General features: G+C 42.3%; 1 protein-coding gene across 1 annotated transcript; it reads right to left on the bottom strand.

The window, feature by feature from the left end:
• Positions 1-304: 304 nt before the first annotated feature.
• IQCF2 (IQ motif containing F2) lies at positions 305-16,800 on the bottom strand. Its single transcript, XM_006909183.1, has 4 exons — positions 16,797-16,800; positions 16,137-16,159; positions 1,463-1,543; positions 305-727 (listed from the first exon to the last, which is right to left on the bottom strand). Exons 1-4 carry the CDS (start codon positions 16,798-16,800, stop codon positions 305-307), a joined length of 531 nt encoding a protein of 176 aa, XP_006909245.1.
• Positions 16,801-17,302: the final 502 nt, after the last annotated feature.

The raw sequence follows: 17,302 nt of genomic DNA, 5'->3' as shown, positions 1-17,302 counted from the left end.
TCCAAGTGCCTTCTCCTGTACAGAAGATGCCAGTCCCCAGGGAGATGCAGCTCACCTGTCTCTCAGAGGCCTGGGCAGTCAGGAAGATCAGACTCCTGGCTCAGTGTACACAAGGACCTGGGTTTCTGTCTTGACAACCGAGTAGGTAGAATACGGTCACTGTCAATCCAGAACAGGGTCCAGGGGAAAGGAGGGAAACCTCACTGGAGGGTTTTCCCAGGGAGAAGAGGAGGCATCAGGGCCCTTGTCCTAAAATTTCCATTAGCCGAGGAAACCACGAGAGACTCCAGACCAGGACAGACCTTTACTGGGGACGGGGAAACACGGCTCCTGCGCGCAGCCCTCCGGGGTTGATGATTTCGATGTGGAACTGCAGGTGAGTGGCTGTGACGACGCAGTGGCCCTGGAGGAGAGCACAGGTCTGGCAGTTCTGCTGCTGCCAGTGGCACCGGATGTTGTAGATGGCTTTGAGCACCTGGCAGTACCGCCAGTGGATGCGCCACATACGGACCAACGACTGGAGCTTGACCACGGCCCTCTCTCTGTTAACGTAGCTAACCAGGGCTTCCCTCCGCTTCCTGTCCAGCGCCCGCATCAGCATCAGCCTCCACCAGCTCTGAATGACCCAGGCCCTGAGGGCCGCGTGCAGCAGTGCCCGGCGCACCAGGGTGCCCCGCCACCAGGCCTGGATCTCCGTGGCTGCCTTCGTTACATCCATTTCTATTTTCTAGGCAGAGAAAAAAAAACCACTTAGGGAACATCCTGCCACCTACTTCCAGGATCTTCCTGGAGGGATCCTGGATTCTCTTAGCAGTCAGCCCCTCTTCAGAGACTTCAGAGGAGTGAGCAGGACCCTGGCTAAGAGCCGAGGGCCTGGGCGGTGAGCCCTCCTCTCCACCATGGACACACCCCTTTGTCCCCTGGTCACCGTATTGTCCCCTTGACCACCTCACACAATGGATCACGGGGAAACCACCGCGTTGGGGACGTGAGGGCCTTCGTCAGTCACACGCCACCTCTGCTGTGTTCGTGGGGTCTGGGAAGTTTGGCCTCACGATGCGATCGCCTTGCGGTCTCTGCTCCTTCTCGTCCAGGCCCCGCCGGTTGGTTTGTCTGCCGTAGCGATGCGTTTAGATGCCGTGACGGGGTTTCAGTGCCCTCACTCGTCACGTCGTCTACTGCCAGCCTCGCCCGACTTCCAACAGCCTGTTCGCTAAGTCAGAGTCCTCACCACCTCGCCTCCCAGCCCCAGGCATTCCTAGATGGCTTTCATGTTCTCTCTCCACTCTTCACGTCACAGTCAGGCCCAGACTCAGAGACGGAGTGGAGGGAACGTGAGCCAGCGTTGAGCGGACTCCTGATTGTGTTAGACTCTGGACCCATAAGAGGCGCCGTTCCGCACGCTCGTGACACGGATGTGAGCGTTCTGGATCTCTCTCAGACTACATGGGGTTTGACTCACCTTACTTTTCTTTTTCTTCACACGATATACAGTGGTCTGATTGACATCCTCTAATTCAAATACAACTAAATTTCCACCTTTCTGTCATCAGAATTAAACAGGAAATGAATGGCTGAGTTAAGATTGCTGTTTCTCTTGGGGCTCTACACAAGGATACCCCCTGCCTCAGCTTCCCCTCTTTTCCCAAGTCTTATGAAGCTCAGGGTGTCTCCCACCCACCCCCAGCAAGCCTACTAGATGTGGCCATGTCTCTTACACAGAATCGAACCCGTGTGCTCATGGCTTGTCTCTAGATGGTTCATTAGCCTTGATCTCTCTACCTCCCAAGATCTGGCATGAGTAATATGAGGGGAAGAGCTATGAGTTCACAATTGCATTATGACACAGGGATTGGAATATCCGCCACACACTTGAATCAGCCTCAGAAACCAGACCCATGGGAGCTGGTGCTACCTGTCTACTTCCCACCTGTCGGACACATACCAGAGCTCAGTGCAAACACAGGGCAATGAGATTCCATCCTAGGGCTCCCCTCCAGTGAGGCCCATTGCCATGCTCCTCATCCCCAGTCACACAGGACAGCAGGAGGGACCCTTAGTGTACCTCCTCACGACAATCGAGTGTCTTCTCAGGCTTGGCACCTCCTGTCTTTCCCCTGATTCGGGGGTCAGCAGCGCAGCTAGAAAGAGAGAGAACCGATAAATCTAGAAAGCAGTAAGATAAAGATAAAAATCTTCAGTTAATTAAAGAAAAAAAAATGAGAGGTGGAAAATAAAGTTGGAAGGTGATGCTTTGAAAAGACCAAAATTAAAGGTAGATAGTCCATGAACTTCGGTGGTTGAGAAAGGCAACGTAATCACAGAGAGATATAAATACATATAGGAGACCAAATGTAACAACTCAGAGGAAATACTTTTCCAACGAAATGGAAATGACCAAAATTAACTGAAGAAAATACGTAAAAATTGGTAAGTTGAAAAGGCTATTCCACTATAAATAAGGCACCAGGAACAGGTAGATTCATATCCAACTGTTTAAAATGGACAAATTTAGATATTCCTAATGCGACAAACCATTCAAAGCTATTATCAAATATACACATTCCCGTCAAGCACGTCATGGGGTCGGTGTTGGTTGTGATAGGACTTTGATCTTGTGGAGGGAGGCGATCGTCATGAGATTGAGTCTCTTCTAAGAACAAGGACTAGCCCTCCATTCGCTGAAGAATTCTTTTATGTCTTTCTGTAAGTTTAAACATTTTTACCTGTAAACAGTTTTTTCTTGAGCGACAATTCGCATTCCATGAAACTTACCACCGAAGACTGTGCGACTCAGTAGCGGGTAGAATATTCACGGAGCTGTGCGACCATCGCCGCTCTCTGATTGCAGAAGAGTTTCGTCGCCCCCAAAATACGCCCCATATCCAGGGGCTGCCAATCTCCATTCTCCCCTCCCCCAGCCTCTGGCAACCGCTGATCTACATCCTCATAGATCTGCCTATTATGGACATTTCCTATGATCGGAACCAGGCGAAAGGGGTTTTGTGAGTGGCTTCGTTCGTTCAGCAGAATGTGTTCAAGGCTCATTCATGTCACAGCGCTTCATAGCTTTCTGTGGCCGAATGAGACTCCGTCTCATGGATACACTACATTTGAAAATCTCTTCATCGGTTAACAGACGTTGGAGTTGTTTTTACTTTTTGACTATTATGAATAGTACCGCTAGGTATATTGACGTTTAAGTTTCTGTCGGGACACACGTTTTTCAGTTCTCCTGGGTATACACCTAGGAGTGGAATTGCTAGGTCAGACGATCACTCTATTTTTCACTTTTTGAGGAGCCCCCAGACTTCCCCAGCAGTTGCGCCATTTCCCCCACATACTCAGCAACACTTCTTTCTTTTCTTTGAAAACACAATAGCCATTCGAGTGGGTGTGAAGTGGTATCTCCTTGAGGTTTTCATTTGCATTACCGTGAAAATTAATCACGATGAACAACTTGTCATTGGTATACATCTTCTTACACCGAATGTTTATCGAAATCCTTTGCTCATCTATTTATTTATTTATTTTAGCCCGTTAAAAATCAGCTTTATCGAGGTATAGTTCACATAAAATTAAGTTCACTGTTTTTAAATATACGATACATTTTTTGAGTAAATATATACAGTCGGGGTTTACATTTTTAATCTACTTTAACGATTACAAAGAGTGGAAAGCTTTTCATATCAGCAACTGCTGATGTGGAATGAATGGCTGAGTTAAGATTGCTGGTTCTTTGTACTTCTTTAGTGCTTATCATGTTAGTGAGTTAATTGTGTGAATTCACTTTCCAGATGGAATTGGTGTGAAAAAGAACGTTCCATTTGATTTTAAGTAAAAGTTAACTAAATGAAGTCCTTCATAAATTAAGGGTTACTCTACTTTTAGGTGACAGAAATGTGTCATGGGAAAACAGTGCTAACCAACATTTTCTTTAGTGAAACAATTTCATTCTATGGTCTTCATTCTGTAGAGATTTAGTAAAAGTCCTACAATTTTCACAGTAAAATGCAATTAGACTTAATTTTAAGGAGTGTGAAGATTGTTAAAAGTTGTTTATCGGATTCAAAGCAGGAAGCTAACACGTTTTAAAATTTTCTGCGAGAGTTGAAATAAAGGGCTTTCCGACTAAAAGTCAATGAAGAGAAAATTCAATTAACCAGATGACTCCAACAAATGATTTAAACTTCACTAAGTCTGAACATGAATCTTTACAGAAATGGGCACAAATTTGAGTTAAATTTATGTTGATACTATATAGCCCTCCAAATCTAAAGTGGACATTTAGATTTAGAATTTTAAGTATAAGAAGAAAACGTGAATTTTTTTATAATCTGGGCGTGAGAAAATCCTTTTTAATTATTACTCAAAATTCAGTTGCAGTGAAAGAGATTGATAAATTCAATTGTATAGAAATAAAAACTGTATGACAAACACCATAAACAAAGTCAGAAGAGAAATGATAAACTGCAGAAAATATTTGTAAACATATCATGAAAGGTACATTTCCATGTATATGTGAGATAGATATTCTCCTACAAACTCTTAAAAATTAAGGTGAAAACGCAAACGTATATGTAGATATAATATACACACATATATGTGTGTGTATATATGTGTGTGTAAATATGTATGAGAGGAAGTTTTACAGATGAATGCCAGTTAATAAATGTACAAATGACAGAATCAGAAAACAATCATCCTGTAGCCCTCAATATAATAACAGATTTAAATAAATATTATCAATGGATTCTCATACCAATGGAATGGTTGTTGCAGAAAGGGATATTTGCTTGGACTCAAAGTATACCACAGATTACTTATTAATGATAAAAAGACTATTCCTTTACAATGGAGCAATCTGGCAGTCACATTAACAAAGTAATCAAATTTAGCATCACCGATAGTGGAACAACCCAATGTGTACCTCCACGAACCTGTATTGTAATACAACATAAGGTTTATGAGTATTCTTTTTTTTTTAATTGAAGAAATGATTTAAATTTTTTCCCCTGTCTACCTCCCCTCTCTCCCCTCTCCCCATCCTCTGGTAACCACTAGTGTATTGTCCATGCTTTGCCCATTTATTAATTGGATATTTAAAACTAATGAGTATAAGAGTTCTTTATACATTTTGGCTACTATCCCATCGTCAGGTATATGATTTGAAAATATTTTCTTCTATTCTGTGGGTCGTTTTTTCACTTTTTAACAATAAGAGCTTTATTGAGATATTTTCCTAGCATACAATTCGCCTATTTAAAAGTCTATGATTCAATGGATTTTAGCACATTCACAGATCTGTGCAGCCGTCAGCACGGTCAATTTTAAAACATTTTCATCACCTCAGAAAGAAATCCTATACACTCTAGCTATCACTACACTACCACGCAGCAACCACTAAACTACTTGTCTCCAACGATTTGCCTATGTGGACTTCTCGCATAAATAGAATCGTATACTAGGCAGTCTTCTACTACTGGCTTCTTTCATTCGGCATAATGCTTTCAAGGATCAACCACATCGTAGTACTGATCAGTACTTCATACTTTTTTATGGCCAAATAATATTCCTATGAATGGACATACCACTTCTATGTATCCATCCATCCATTCATTGATCGACATTTAGGTTGTTTCCACTTTTTAGCTATTATGAACAATGTTGCCATAAACATTTGTATACAAATTTCTGTGTGGACATCTCCTCAGTACATATCTAGGGGCGGAATTGCTGGGTCACGTGGTAACTCTCTGTGTAACTATTTGAGGAACAGACGCACTGTTTTCCAAAGTGACTGTACCATTTTACATCTCTACCAGCTGTGTATGTAAGTTCCAGTTTCTCCTCATCCTTGCCAAGACTTGTTACTATCTTACTTTTTAAAATTATAGTTACTCTACTGTATTGTGGAGAGGTATGTCACTGTGGTTTTTATTTTTATTTCCCTGATGACTAATGATGTAGAGCATATTTTCATGTGGTTTTTGGTCATTTGAATATCTTTGGAGAAAATTCTATCCAGATCCTTTTTCCATTTTAATGGAATCATTTGGTTTTTTTTTATTACTGAGTTGTAAGGGTCCTTGATAGTCTATAATTCTTATATTCCAGATGCAAGTGCCTTATCAGATAGATGACTTGCAAATATTTTCTCCTATTCTGTGGGTTGTCTTTTTACTTCCTTGAAGTGTTCTTTAAAGAATAGAAGTTTTTAATGTTGATGAATTCGGATTCATCTGTTTCCTCCTCTTGGTTGGTTGTGTTTTAAGTCTCATAGCTAAGAAACTGTTGCCTACATCAAGGACATAAAAATTTACATCGCTCCTGAGTGACTCGGGTCAGAGACAGTGCAGGTGGGGTCCCTCCCCTCTGAGGGCCTCTGCAGAACTACCGTTCGTGGAGTATGTGGGATTGGGAGTGGAGACTTTCTTTTTCCATGTGTTCTTTACCTTTCCAGTCTCCTCAAATTCTTGTAGTATGATTTCATAAACCTAGCCATCCTTCTGTAACCAGAGTTTAGAGATAACAGTTATGGGTACATAATTGTTCTCTCTACAACTCTGTGCAGCATCCACCACATACTCAACCTCCAGCTTTGCCCAGAGACCCTAGATTCTGGAATCTACTTTCCCTTGCCTGCGCCTTTGGGAGGCTTGGCTCTCTCTTACACAAAATCAAGTGCCCATGGTTCGGAAATAGATGGTTCAAATCCCCCCAGGTCTAAGCTCCCCTGAATTGTCCACAATTAGGAGCCTGATGGTCCCTCGCTCTCAGGTCTGCACTGCTCCAGCCACAGGTCTGGCAGAGAGGAGGAGGGGAGAACCATGATGTCATAAGGGCACATGTGACTCAGGCACTGGGACACCTTCCAACGGCGAGCAGCTTTTTGGTGTCAATGTGGAACTCTTGTCCATTCTTTCCTCCATAAATGCCCAATATTTGGCTAAAGAGTCAAGACTCCTGAAATACCAGCCCTTTGGCACAAATGCGTATAAAGTTAGTCATTTCAATCTGGTTGATGCAAACATAAATTCGAGACATTTTCAACAGTACTAATAGGGAATTCAATGACAGGTATTTCAATTCAATCAAATAATGGAACCAAATGATTAGAAAGAATGAGTTTGGAGTAAAATTCATAAGCAAGGCCTTCACAAAAGGAGATTTACAAATGGCTAAGAAGCACATTAAAAGATGTCCTACAGACGTAGGAAATGAGGAAAATGAAAATTAGAACTACAATGAGATAATTCCAAACACCCTAGAAAATGGCTAAAATAAAAAAAATACACCACCAAATTTTGGCAAGGACGTATAACATCCGGGTCACTTACACACAGCGGGTGGATGATATGAAATAGTAGAAACACTGTGGAAATGGGTTGATAGTTTCTAATAAAGTTAAGCATGTATCCATCCCATAACTCAGGTGTTCCACTCATAGGTATTTGTGCAAGAAAAATGAAAACATATCCACAAGAGCCTTGTGTATGATGGTTCATAGTAATTTTATTCAAATAGATCAAAATTGGAAACAATTCAAGTGTTCACCAACAGGTGACTAGACAAAGAAATCGTGGTATAGTCATAAAATAATATGCAGTAATAAAAATGAACAAACTACAGATACACACAACATAGATGCATCTAAGAAACCTTATGCTAAATGAAAGACGTCAGAAACAAAAAGAGTATTTACAGAATGATTCCATTCATATAAAATTCTAAAACAGGCAAAACTAAACTATAGGGCAAATAATTCAGAATAGAGTTTACATCTAGGGTAGGGGTATGAGAGATATTGTTTGCAAACAGCACAAAGAAACAAAGAGAAATGTACGATGTCTTGTCTGGGCGGTGGTTACTGGGGAATGTAGAATTGTGAAAACTCATCTATTAAGAAATACTGAATACAAACCGAAAAGAAAAAACCGCAAAGAATGAGTTTGTTCTCTATGTGCTGACATGGAAGAACACTATGGTTTCTATCCCAGAAAGTGTTTATATGTTTGCATTATAAAGGCATTTTTTTTTTAAAGAGGGGATCTGGGAGATATATACTATAAAAATTTAACCATAATTAACTTTGATGAAGACAGTGGAGTTAGGCGGGTGGGGTAAATGTCCTGGTTGAATGCCCCGTGTCTGGCTCGTTTGCCAGGTCCACAGTTATCAGCCTCTTGGAAGAGTACGAAGCCCCCAGGACCAACCAGGGCCCCCAGCTCAGGCTCAAGCGGCTTCAAATACTTTCCTGTCTTCCTCTTCCCAAGGGCTTCAAGGCCACAGTCAGGAGATGGGTAAGAAGCAGCCATTGCACAAGCAAGGCCCTACCTCTGCCTGCTCTCAGCCTCTGAAGACGTACCTGGAGCCACAAGGTCAATGCTGAGTAGAAAGGTCCTGACTAAGGACTGGGCGTTATTGAGTGGCCCTGGTTCCCTCTCAGAGTCACAGCCCCAGGGGTCACCGAGGGGTCACACTGGAGTGTGGAGGGTGAGTATAGTGGAGGCCAGTGTGGGACTATGAGGGGATGCAGAGAAGAGTCGGCCATAGAAGGCTGTGGGGTGTCCGCGTAAAGTTGACGGGGTGAGAGCAGTGGGAAAGAGGGGAGTAAGCTGGAAAACGGAGGAAGTGGTGGGTGGTTGCACGGGACAGGGAAGGCCCAAGAAACAAGCTGCGGGACAATTTCCAAACGCCAGGCTTCCATCTCTGGATTTCTTTCTTAGTTTAGATCACGGCCCAGACATTTTTTAACTACGGTACTGCTTTCCAATTCCTTCAGGCAGAAATATAAAGCATTTTGATCGGCTTCTCCAGTTATTCTCAGCAAAAGGGTTACTACTTCTTAGCACACCATTATCAGAGGTGGGTGTCTCTTCCCTGCTATATTTTTATTCACTGATTTATTTTCGACTTCTTATTTCTTTTCGTTAACAAAATACAGATACGTCTGTTTTGACCCAGCAAGAAAGTCTTTGTATTTTTAATAGATGAATACTGCAAATTTACATTTATTATGATTTCTAATATGCCTGGACTTATTGCCATATTATTTCATGATTTCCGTCTATCATCTTTTTTTTTCACGTTCCATATCTTTGTTGAATTGATTGAGTTTTCGTTGGCATTTTATTCCTTTTATTATTTTCGAAGTTGAGACAAAGACAGCTAGTTGCCTAGCCAGTATCCATTTTTCTCATTTTCCTAACTAATAGAACCATGATAATTTGAGGTGGCAGTATATCTACCTCAAAGGGAGGAGGGAAAAGGATTACCTTCATCCGCCTCCCTTGCAGCTAGGGGTGGGTCACGTGGCACTCGCTGGCCAATGAGATGTCAGCAGAGGGCCCTGGGTAAATCTTCTGGGAAAGCTTGTTGTAAAGAGGCTGCCTCAGGCTAGAATGGTCTTCTTGCCCTTTGTATTTACTCCTCTTCTTTCCACATGAGGAGGGGCACTCTGGTAGCCATATTGTGAGCATGAGGACAAAGATCCAGTCACGAGCATGGGAAAACATAGTGACAGAAGAAGTCTGGATACCAGCTGGGGAATGCCCACGTCTAGGCTTTTTCTATGAGAGATAAAAATAGTCCTCTAATGTGTTTGAGCCACTGTTGTCTGGGTTTCTGTTATAGCAACCAAATACAATTTCTAATGGATAAGAAAGTGATGTATCTTATTCTTACTTTTCTAATGCATTCCAATATTCATATTTATTTTCTTTTCTAATTTGCTGTTAACATCTGGAGCAAAATCATTATCTATTGCCTCCTAAATCAGGCAAGAACTTTAGCCCAATTCCTACTCCTCCACTCACTCCCCCAATCCCGCATGTCATTATCATCTTGAACGTTATTTTTAAACCGACATGCACATTTTTACAGTCAAGTTCTTTAGAGTTAAGAATCCTTTTTTTCTGGCTTCTCTGATCACTGCTACCACTGTGGCCCTCCCCTAGTTGTCACCGTGATGGGGTCGTCACCCAGTAAATATTTCTTGTCAGTATAGTAAACTTCCTGGATCTTTACAAATACAAAATGGTCTTTCATTTGTCATGACACTTTAATAACATTTTGAGCGAGTTTATAATTCTGTGCTTACAAAGTTATTTCTTCAGAGAGTCGGAGACGTGTTTCTATTCTCTCCTTTGCGCCCAGTGTTGCGAAATTAGCTGGTGTCAATTTGATTCACTCCTGGGTAGGTAAACTTCTTGGTGGGTTTTATTTCCTCTTTAAATATTTATCTTCATCAGTTAAAATTGTGTCACAACATATTTTGTGTTGCATCTGTTTTTAATCATCTGGGTGCGGTTGGTCAACTGTTTTAAACTGTGAGTCTTTCAAAAGAATCACTTTGAAAACTCTCTCCTTAACGGTTGAAAATTCTCTCATTAATGCTTTGAATGTCGCTTCTCTCCATTCGGCTTAGTTCAGAAAGAATCTGGTTCAACGGATTCTTCCTTATGTACCTTGTGCCACCCTAGAACATCTCCCATCTCCTGGCATGTGGGCCACACTATAGGGTTGTCACCTCATAGTCATGATCGGATTCTTTCTAAGGAAATGGTTTCTGGGAAGGCAACCTGGAAGCTAACCTCGGAAGCAGAGAAATCTGTGGGAAAAACCCAGCCTTGCTTTTGCCCTTGACTCACAAGGTCCTTCTTCATTGCCAGAAAATCCTCTATCAATCTCCCTAGAAATTTCACATCTCTGGGGCACATCTCCTAAATTTATCTTTCTGATGCCTTCTCCTCCCTCCCCCCTCCCGTATTCTGCTTCCGCCACACCAGCCTCCTTGACTTTTTGCTCCCGTGTCTTGACACACGCTTGGCTGTAGAGCTCCCTCCCTCCCTCCTGCACCCCTCAGTGACGTGCTGTCTGACACCCCATAAAAGTGGGGCCTCCTCTCCACCCAGCACGCTCTGTCTTCCCTATTTGACTCTCCTCCAGAACAGATATTACCATCTAAAACACTCTCTAAATAACCGTTTTATAAGGGCAGGAATCATGCCTGCTTTTATCATCAGCAGACCCTCAGCCTCACAATGGTGTGTGGCACCGAGCGGGTGCTCAGTAAATAAGTGTCGAGCGAATAAATTTGGCCTAAGCCATTTAAGTAAATCCCACTGAGCACAGGCTGCTTAGTCCTAGGTCACAAATTAGTATCTTCCCTTGGCCACAGGGCCTGATTGTGGATTCTAAGCTGAGAGTTTCGTTCATTCGTTTATTCGTTCGTTCATTCATTCATTCATTCATTCATCCAACAGTTATTTAACCCCTACTGTGTGTCAGGTACCATTATAGGCATTTGTTAAAGCAAAGAGTGAGACAGGCAAAGTCCTTATATGTGTGGAGGTCACATTCCAGTGAAAGAGATGAACCAACAAATAAATGTGCTTTCCATGAATCGGGACAGGTGGCCATTTGTGTTTCTGTACACTGACAAAGGTGTTTATGGATCGCACTGTCTAGTTTTAACAATGCTAACTCTCATCGACGTGGATGAATGGGTTACAAAGATTCCTGCATGATATCACTTATACGTGGGATATAAACCTGAAAGCAATAAATGAACAGGACAGAGACGCATGGACATAGACAATAGATTAGTGATTACCAGAGGTTAGAGAGTAGGAGAGGAGTGGGGAGGTAGACGGGGTGAAAGGGGTCAAATATGTGGTGACAGAAAGAAATCTAACTATGGGAGGTAAACACACAGTGCAAATATATTTATGCCTTACTGTTAAAGTGTACAGCTGAAACTTATTGGATTTCGTTAACCAATGTTACCATAAAAATAACTTTAATTAATTAATTAAAATAAAAGGAAAAAAAAAGTTTCCTGCAAAAAAAACAAAACCGAAATGTTATTAACTTGGAAGCAAGAGGAAGCAACCAAGACATCCTGTTGCTAATATATTTCTTGCCTCTAGGGGGAGCGTCTCATCAGACAAAATAAGATAACATGGAAAATGGTTTCAAAAACAGATGTTTAAAAAGATTTCCTTCTTTATGTAATTTTGTTACCAAAAGGAATGTGGTTCACTCATAAAAACCCTTATAGCTGAACACTTAAAACGTTGGAAATATAATTTCCTCGCCTACTTATTACTTACTTATCTCTCCCCGCTTATATGTCCTGCACACATATAAGGACTTTGCCTGTCTCACGGACATGAATAGACAGTTTGTAGAAAAAGAAACAGCAGGATCAGAAGATTCTGAACATATGCAAAGATGGTCAACTCATCCATAAAAAAATTGGTGTTGATAGGTCCTTCATGTTAAGGGTGAAGAGAAATAGGCAGTATTACATATTGCTGGTCAGAACGTAAACTGGAAAAACCTCTTTGAGTAGCAATTTGACAATATCCGTCAAAACTAAAAATTCACAGACCGCTTGATACAGCAATTTTACTCTGGGAAATTTTTTTTTTTTTTTTTGATCCAAATGTTCCCAAAAGTTAACATGCACTTGACACCAAAATCAGATCAGGTCAGGACAAGAAGAGAAAACTATATGCCAGTTGGACTTATGTAAATATTAACAAACTGAATTCAATGATGATTTCAAATAATTCTTAGACCAGCAGGATTTCTCCTATGAGTGCAAGTGTATTGGTCATTGTTATTAACTGCAAACAACAGAAACTAATTTATAGTTACTTAATCAGAAAACAAAAGTACCAAAAGAATATTTAGTAGCTCACCAGGTTTTCAGGAAGCCTGGAGGATTAGGCTCAGAAACAGGCAGGGCAAAGAGAAAGTACACATCCAGAACCACAGAAAACACCACACCACAGAACCAGCCTGATGAAGAGTCCATCCTGGCACAAGGAACGCTCTGCCGGTGCTCTGGATCCCACGCTGCAGATGAAAAATCCCAGGTGGGTACATTCGATTGGCTAAACCTGGTCACATGTCTGCCCAGCAGCCAGGAAAACTGGGAAAATGGGAAAGTGGCATTTTTCAAGTCTACAATTAGAGGTAGGCTGTCTCCTACCAAGAGAGATAAAAAGGGTAGTCCCCAAACATAGAGAAGGGACTCAAGTGCCAGGTAGTCTAAAATATGGCCAAGGCCCACCACTGTCAGGTTTCCACTCAACAAAAAAAAAAAAAAAAATCAATTGATGTAATTCATGATATTAACAAACCAAAGAAGAAAACCACGTAATCCTCTCTGCAATTGTTTTTTTAAAAAGTATTTAATAAAATTATTCATTTAAAAAAACCATTAGCAAACAACCTAACTAAAACATGGGCCAAAGACCTTAACAAACATCTGACCAAAGAAGATATATAGATGAAAAATAAGCACATGAAAAAATGTTCCACATCATATGTCATCAGGGAAATGCAAATTAAAACAACGAGATACCACTACCCACCTATTAGAGAGGCCAAAATCCAGATCATTGACAACATCGAATGCTGGCAAAGGTCAAGAGCAAAAGAAACTCTCATTCATTGTTGGTGGGAATGCGAAATGGTACAGCGGCCTTGGGATTCAGTGCGAAAACACCAGATAGAAAAGCACACAGACCATAAGTGAAGGAGACCCACTTACTAATCCTGAAGCATCTGCTGGAGAGGCAGGAGACAAGTAGGACTCTCCCCAGGGACTGAGATGCTAGTGGCAGCCATTTTTGTGATCTCGTTTCGTCGAGCTAACACCAGCACTAGTGAGCACCATCTTGACATCTTCCTCCTAGCCTACCAGCACCAGTGGACACGACCCACCAAGGACTTAGCCCACACAGGGAACACCCCAGGAAAACAGTTCCAGTAGCCAGAGGGGATTGTGCTGCTGGGCCCCACAGGACATCTCCTATATAAAACCACTATTTCAAGAGCAGGAGGCGTAGCTGATATACCTAACACATAGAAACGAATGGAGAATTAGGCAAAATGAAGAGGCAAAGGAATATGTCCCTAACAAAAGAACAACACAAAACCTCAGAAAAAGAACTAAACAAAATGAGTATAAGCAATCTACCCAATAAAGTGTTCAAAGTAATGGTCACAAAGGTGCTCAACAAACTTAGGACTGAAATGGATGAACTTCAACAAAGTGAGAACTTCAACAAAGACAGAAAATGTGAGAGGACACCAGTCAAAGCTAAGCAAAACAATGACTGAAATAAAAAAAAATACAAGGAATCACCAGCAGATTAGATGATACGTAATAATGCATCAGTGATCTGGAAGACAGAGTAATGGAAATCGCCCAAGCTGAACTGCAAAAAGAAAAAATAATTTCAAAAGTTAGGATAGTTTAAGGGACCTAGGAGACAACATCGAGTGTACAAACACCATGGTGGCTCCTCAAAAAATTAAACACAGAATTATCGTATGACCCAGCAATTCCACTCCTAGGCATGTACCCAATAGAATTGGAAATAGGTGTTCAAACAAATACTGTACACAAATGCTCACAACAACACTATTCACAATCACCCAAGAGTGGAAATAACTCAAGTATCTGTTGACTTATGAATATAATAACAAAATGTGGTGTGTCCAGCAATGGAATATCATTTATCCATAAATAGGGCACAGGCTACAACATGGGTGAACCCTGGAAACATGGTAAGTGAAAGAAGCCAGACACACAAGCCATATATTATATGATTCCTTTTATATGAAATGTCTAGAATAGGCAAATCCATAGGGACTAGAAGAAGACTAGTTAGTGGCTGCCAGGGCCTGGGGTGAGGGGAAGGTAATGAGAAGTGACTGCAAGGTTTCCTTTTTGGATGATAAAATTAGAATTAAAGTTAGATGAAATTAGAAACTGGAATTAGATAATGGTGATGGGTATACAACATTGTGACTATACTAAAAGCAACTGAACCGTACACTTTAAAATAGTTAAAATGGTCAATTTTATGTTATATTGTTGCAGAAATGTTGCAGAAATCAGACCAGCGAGAAACCAAGCACCACTCAGAGAGTTGGAGAACTCAGGTTTATTACGCCGGCGGTCCCAGAAGAGCTAGTGCTCTGAATATCTGGGCCCCGAGCTCAGATGCAACTTTGCTTTTATAGGGCTTAGTTAGTATTGGCCGATTGGTTAATTTGCCTTCAGACGGTTACAAAGCTCGGGAGTTGCTATGGGTAGCAGGCAGTTACAGTTACAAAGCATGGGAGTTGCTATGGATTACAGACAACATTTATTATTTAGACAGAACAACCAAAAGGGAGGATTTAGTTAATTTCAAGGTCACCCTGCCCTACAGCCTATGCGGCAAGCATATCTACAGAAGCAGAACAAAGAGCTGATTATAAGGTTAGCCTTTTGAGTGAAAATTCCTCTTTAATATAAATGTACAGCCAATTGTCCAGGGTACCCTCCAAGCTGGGAGCAGTAAAAAGGTATGGAAGAAAACATTAATCACCAAGGAAATTTTTAGTTTGAAATGTATAAATTAAAAAGAAATTATTTTTAATCAAAAATTTAAGTCGGTCCGTGCCTGGTATAAGTCTGGAGGAATAGCTCTGGGCAAAGTTCATGAATAATTCCCTTTCCACCTTACATGTCTCTGCATTGTTGAAAATTTTAGCAACAGATGTACCATATTTATAATCAGAAAGAAAAGCATCGATCAAGAAGAAGAGACCCGGAAGCTGGGGAGGGGACCAATGAGGAAAGAGCGACCAACGGTCATGACCTGTGACAACTTAGTAGGACCGCGGGGTCGCTTACCCCTTCACCCCGTGCTGCCACTCTGTGAATAATAAAAAAAGCATGCGCAGGAAAGGGGCTGGCAGGTGTTCCCAGGGTCTCTACGGAGACAAAGGCAGGGTATTCTGGCAACAACAAGCCAGGCCAGAGCGGGGTTGGTGAGAGATCCACAGGGAACAGTGGGGTCTGGCGTCTTGACCATGGCCACCTGGCCTGGGTGGACTGAGCCTCAAAGCACTGGCCACAACCACATCCCCCTACTACGCGGTTGCTTCTGCAGAATCCTGCAGATCGGGCTGGGAGTGGAGGCTGGACACCAGGACCAAGGGCTTAACGCAGTGATGGAGGCATTTCAGAAGGCCGATCCCCGCCCTCCGCTCAGATTGACAGTCATTAAAGGATGCAATAGGGTCCACTCTGGAGGACTTTTAAAATGATGCAGAGAGGTTACCTGGTTGACAATAGGGCCGGAACCTGTAAGGCACCCCGACAGATAGTGTGAGGGCTCAAACACACATCAGCGATAACCACGGACAGTACGTGCGGCCCCACAGGCCCTGGGCACCCAGCAAAGAATCGTGCAGAAAAATGAGCGACAACATGCATGCTGAAGCCAGAGTCAAGATGGCCTTTCAAGTCCCAAAGGACTCCCAGCATCTTGGCATCACTCGCACCTGCAGTTCCAGTCCTAACAGGATGCAGAGACGCAGCTCTCTGCGGGCTCCCAGGAGACCTGGCTGTATGGTCGTGTCCTCACAGCACGGCCCGGCAGATCCAGGTTTTTGTGGGACCCGGAGCTTATGTATTTTGGAAGCCCTACTTCAAGAACAAAAGTGCAAAATTACAGACATAAAATTAGGCAAGTGCATGTTTTTTAGGATGAGTAAAGATATGGCAACACATTACAAATTTTTAGAAGTCGGCAAACACTAAAACACAATGTTTATGTTCGTTAACTGTCTGTCCTACCTCTGTAATATTTTCCTTACATTTTTAGTTGCATAGCCTCGGATTGTTTCTTCCCATGATGATTTTGAAAATATTTTCTACAGAAACTTGTTTCTTATGGACACTCAAGATGCACAGCACGTGATTTCCCGAGCCGCCTCACCCATGGTCCGTAGTGGTGCGACTGGTCGGAGCCCTTCCGGCACTGGGATTCTGACGAACCCTACTTCACAAAATCCAGACCAAAACGAGAAATAGAGAATAGCGTGTCTGTAATGGTCTCACTGCATTACACGCATATTCCTGACAAGACAGAACTTCAATTGTAATCAGGAGAGAACAGAATCTTCCACTTACAGTCTTATAACAGGAAGAATTTTGGTCTGATAACAGGAAAATTTTTCTACAGACGAGCTTTTCCTCCCCCGCCCATGTACTTCTGGTGCCGGGCACTGCCGGGCACGTCCGTATGACCAAAGCAGCACTTCTGTCCCCGTGTCTTCACAGCGTGACACGGGGGAATGGACGTGGTCACTGCTAGGATACTCCTGGAAGCCACTTCCAGCAGAATGGCTGTGAACCGCATAAATCTATCCTGTTTAACCTGAACCGAGTATATCCCCACTCAGCTTCCCTTTAGTCCCACCCCCAAAGAGGCCACAGCCATTC

The sequence above is a fragment of the Pteropus alecto genome, unplaced genomic scaffold (genome assembly GCF_000325575.1).
Source record: "Pteropus alecto unplaced genomic scaffold, ASM32557v1 scaffold53, whole genome shotgun sequence".
Lineage (NCBI taxonomy): Eukaryota > Metazoa > Chordata > Mammalia > Chiroptera > Pteropodidae > Pteropus > Pteropus alecto.
The sequence above is the reverse complement of the archived record's forward strand: the minus strand, read 5'-3'. Positions and strand labels throughout refer to the sequence as shown.

What these genes read in the sequence shown, in the direction of transcription:
- IQCF2 (XM_006909183.1), bottom strand. An exon ending in CCGGCCCTATTGTCAACCAG is followed by an intron (nt 1,544 to 16,136) that starts GTAACCTCTCTG and finishes TTCTGATGACAG; the next exon opens with AAAGGTGGAAATTTAGTTGT. An exon ending in TGAAGAAAAAGAAAAGTAAG is followed by an intron (nt 728 to 1,462) that starts GTGAGTCAAACC and finishes TTCTCTGCCTAG; the next exon opens with AAAATAGAAATGGATGTAAC.